Here is a 3,555-nt window from a genome sequence, read left to right as displayed (position 1 = left end):
GAGTACCCCTTCAGATTTCGCGAAATTTTCGTTTTTGGCCAATAACTCCCAAACCGCTGGACTTACGGAAAAATTGTATAAGATCTTTCTTGTAGAGGACGATGAGATCTACAATTTCTATATAAAAGTTTCTTGCTAGCGTCAATAGTTTACGAGTAATTTGCAAAAACTGTTTTCTCGTTTTTCGTCAATAACTCGTTAAATATTAATGCTAGCAAAAAACTTTTGTACAGAAATTGTAGATCTCGTCGTCCTCTACAAGAAAGGTCGTATGCAATTTTCCCGTAGAACCAACGGTTTAGGAGTTATTGAAGAAAAACGAAATTTTTTGTCAAAAGTTCGCCATTTCGACGCTGGGATGGTCGGATTTTGTCAACATCAATAAAATGCCAAATAATGATACGTAACTCGTTAAATATGGAAATTAGAAGGAAAACAACTTTTATTTGAAGCATTCTTTGAAATTTTGAAAAAAAAAAAATTGTTCGTCAGCGTCAATACGTAATTGGATATTTTCTTCTATACTTTTTAGCACGTAGCTATTTATTATTAGCATTATTCTTCCTCCGTCTGATTTCTTTTTAAGTATAGGATATCCGTTTTTCTAAGGTACATAAACTTTTGGGATTGACTGTATAGCCAATACATCGTTAAGTCTTTATAACTGGAAAACACTTGAACGTGTTTCAATATTTTAACGATGATATTAATTTAATAGATGGAACGTTTGCGCGGCTCTACGATGAATCAACGCGTACACAAAGCTATGGAATATTGGCTGGAAGCTATAAAGTTTGTTCAAGAATGCCGGAAACGGGAAATCGCGAACGCTACTAAACGCCAGAAAGAGAATCCACCGTGCATGCTGGTGTATAACGACAATGGTACGTTTTTATTAAATAGACCCAAAAAAATCAGGTGGGAACAGGAAAGGAATTCAGAATATTTTCGAAAACCCGTTTCAATCTTCGGTTTTTTAGACCTCCTTAGTTTTTATACTTTCAATTCGATATTTAAAAACGCACGATTTTAACTCGAACGGTTTTGCGTTTGCAGATATATTAACGTTGGCTACCAGTGTCCACGAACTGACGAAGGCTTCCCGATACGCACGAACCGGTATGTATAACGCACTTCAAGCCACTCTATTGTACGACTCGGACGTAGAGAAAAAGGTCGTAGAGACGTCTAAAGATCCAGTTCTTGTGATAAAACGTAATGAAAGTCAGGTAGCGAGCGACGCGTGCGATTATTCGCAGCGTACCTAGCAAGATTTCGAGAGCCGCTTTTCCATTTCGTGCAACAACACAAACTCAGCCCAGCAGCTTTTTACTTAAACAAGGAGAAAGAAATGCGTGTCTCGCTATACGTTACTAATGAAACGAAAAGCTTTTGCTGGCATTTATCATAATTTTATCGCTGAAACAAAACAATGCCGCCCATGTTAATTGCGAAACTTTCGAATTATCGTACGAAATACTATATGCGTGTACCCGTGACGAAAATTAGGGAAATCGTATGCGTATCTACTTTTTACAAGTTAATAACGACTCCATAGTTTTTTACTGTACATACTTTTATTCCTATTATAGTACAGTCTTTTTGAGAGTGTCAGTTCTCATATCCAACACTTGTGATCCAATCGTTTTATCGTAATATCACGTTTTACGCGTATACTTTCAAAGTAATTTCGCTTGTCTTCGTTAACGACGGAACCGGCGATAATTAAGCCTGACTCGTCGCCACTTTTATCTTTGGATACGTTGGTTTTGCATATTTTCTAATGCCAAAGATAATTAATTTACATTAATCCGAGGATCCGATACTCGTAGAGGAAAAACTAACAAAGGCGAAGATTAGCCGGACGTATCATAAAGCAAAGAAAAACAGGAAAAAAAAAACGAAAAAAAAAGAATATATATATATATATATATATAAAACGAGAAAAAAGGAACGTTCGCAAGAATCTCTTAACTATTAATCGTTGCGTATGTGTCATAGGCTAGATTATATCATAGGCGAAATTTTACCAACATTGTTCTGAACGCTAGACGGTAACTTCTTAGACTAGTTCAATGTGGCCTTCCTTAAATGTGTGACCCGAAACGCGTGTGTCAGGTAGTTTCGATGAAATATGTCTCGAAAAAACTTTGATTACTCCGAAAGCTCGGCGTCTGACGGTGGCAGACTTAATCTCAGATCGGGCGAGCTCCGCGGACCCTCGAATACGCGCAGCTCTCCGACCTGACCCGTTGCACGACGCAACGTGTGAAAACGTTTCCTCTACTGTAATAAGCGTTTATTAAAAAGAGAAAGGTGCTTCAAGCGCGACGTACGCGCGCAGCACGATATTCATGTATGGGGAGAAAAGAGAACACGTAATACGACACTGATCAATTTCTCTCAGCAACGAGCAAATTCTATATAGAATTTTTAACGTTGCGTAAACTATTTCTACACCCACACACGTGAACACATACTAGGCAAATCAGTTAGTTGTACGCGTAACAATCGACTCGCAGAGTTCAGCATTTCCTCTATTCGATATATCAATATAAATCCTTTCAACGCTGGACCGACTGTTGCTGGATTTTACAAACGCGTACGAGTTCTTATTCTAATTTAATAAGCGACCAGATCGCATGGTTCAAGTCCACACGATTTTTCAAAGAACCATCGTTTCGTTCTACGTTTTTCAGAGGGTTGAACACAGCGATCGTCGCCTTTATATTCCTATCGAAACTATGAAACTGGTATTTGCACAACGAGGAAAGGGGTTACTCACCCCCGCGTTAAGGAGACAGAGAAAATATCTGTACATACGGTATCGTTCGCTTAGGGTTGACTAGAGAACTTTAATGATAGGATAGATGGAAACAGAGTTTTAGGTGGAACCGTGTTATTTAGTTGATCGTCTATAGTCTATATTATACTTGTTACAGTTGCCAGATCGATGGTGAAGCTTTCATATACATAATCTTTCCATATAGTCCACTTCCATCCAAGTTACGCACGCAACGATTTCCAATGACAAATAAGTCCAGTGAAATATTCAAATTTCATCTAACATGTAATTTTCTCTACTTCTATTCTATTCTTCGTTTTAGCTTTTATGAAATTCAGCTTCTTTTTTTAATTGCATCGACGAATTCTTGATTTAGAATAAAATTCCAGTGTTAATTATGTATATCGGAAGTGTTTAGGCGTTCCTGTATCTCGTCAATGAGAATCATGTTTTCACACTTGCTGTATGCATTAATCGGTCATATGGACAAGCTTTTATGAGAGAAGTTTGATGCTATGGAAGGAAGATGCAAGATTCTTTGCCTGACATGGAGTTTTCGATTATATTCATCTATACAGTGGCCCTCATTAATATTTAGACACGTTTCAGAATAGAATAACGTCTTAATATATGACTAATCAATTTAATTCTTTTGGGAGACTTAGTTTCTTAATGTGTAAAAAAATTGTTTAAAATTGCACTTAGTTAGAGTTATAAAGTATAATTATTGGTGTAACTTTTTTAGTATTAGACTTAGAGAATCAATTTAA

General features: G+C 37.0%; 1 protein-coding gene across 6 annotated transcripts in view; it reads left to right on the top strand.

Moving 5' to 3' along the window:
• Positions 1–3,555, top strand: part of LOC108627185 (uncharacterized protein DDB_G0283357) — a 44,558-nt gene that overhangs the window by 6,214 nt on the left and 34,789 nt on the right. For 4 of the 6 annotated variants that reach the window (XR_003389471.1, XM_026815389.1, XM_018028288.2 and 1 more), the window contains exons 4-5: positions 719–884; positions 1,057–1,119. Coding sequence is in view for 5 of the 6 variants with exons in the window: in XM_026815389.1 (XP_026671190.1) it covers positions 719–884; positions 1,057–1,119 (229 nt within the window). In the remaining variant the exon portion in view is untranslated. Of the gene's footprint in view, positions 1–718; positions 885–1,056; positions 3,533–3,555 lie in introns of those variants that run through there. The other 2 variants (XM_026815391.1, XM_018028287.2) reach the window with 1 other exon arrangement.

This window comes from Ceratina calcarata, unplaced genomic scaffold (genome assembly GCF_001652005.2).
Source record: "Ceratina calcarata isolate Rehan_Ccalc_2016 unplaced genomic scaffold, ASM165200v1 scaffold447.2, whole genome shotgun sequence".
NCBI classification, from domain to species: Eukaryota; Metazoa; Arthropoda; class Insecta; order Hymenoptera; family Apidae; genus Ceratina; species Ceratina calcarata.
The sequence above is the reverse complement of the archived record's forward strand: the minus strand, read 5'-3'. Positions and strand labels throughout refer to the sequence as shown.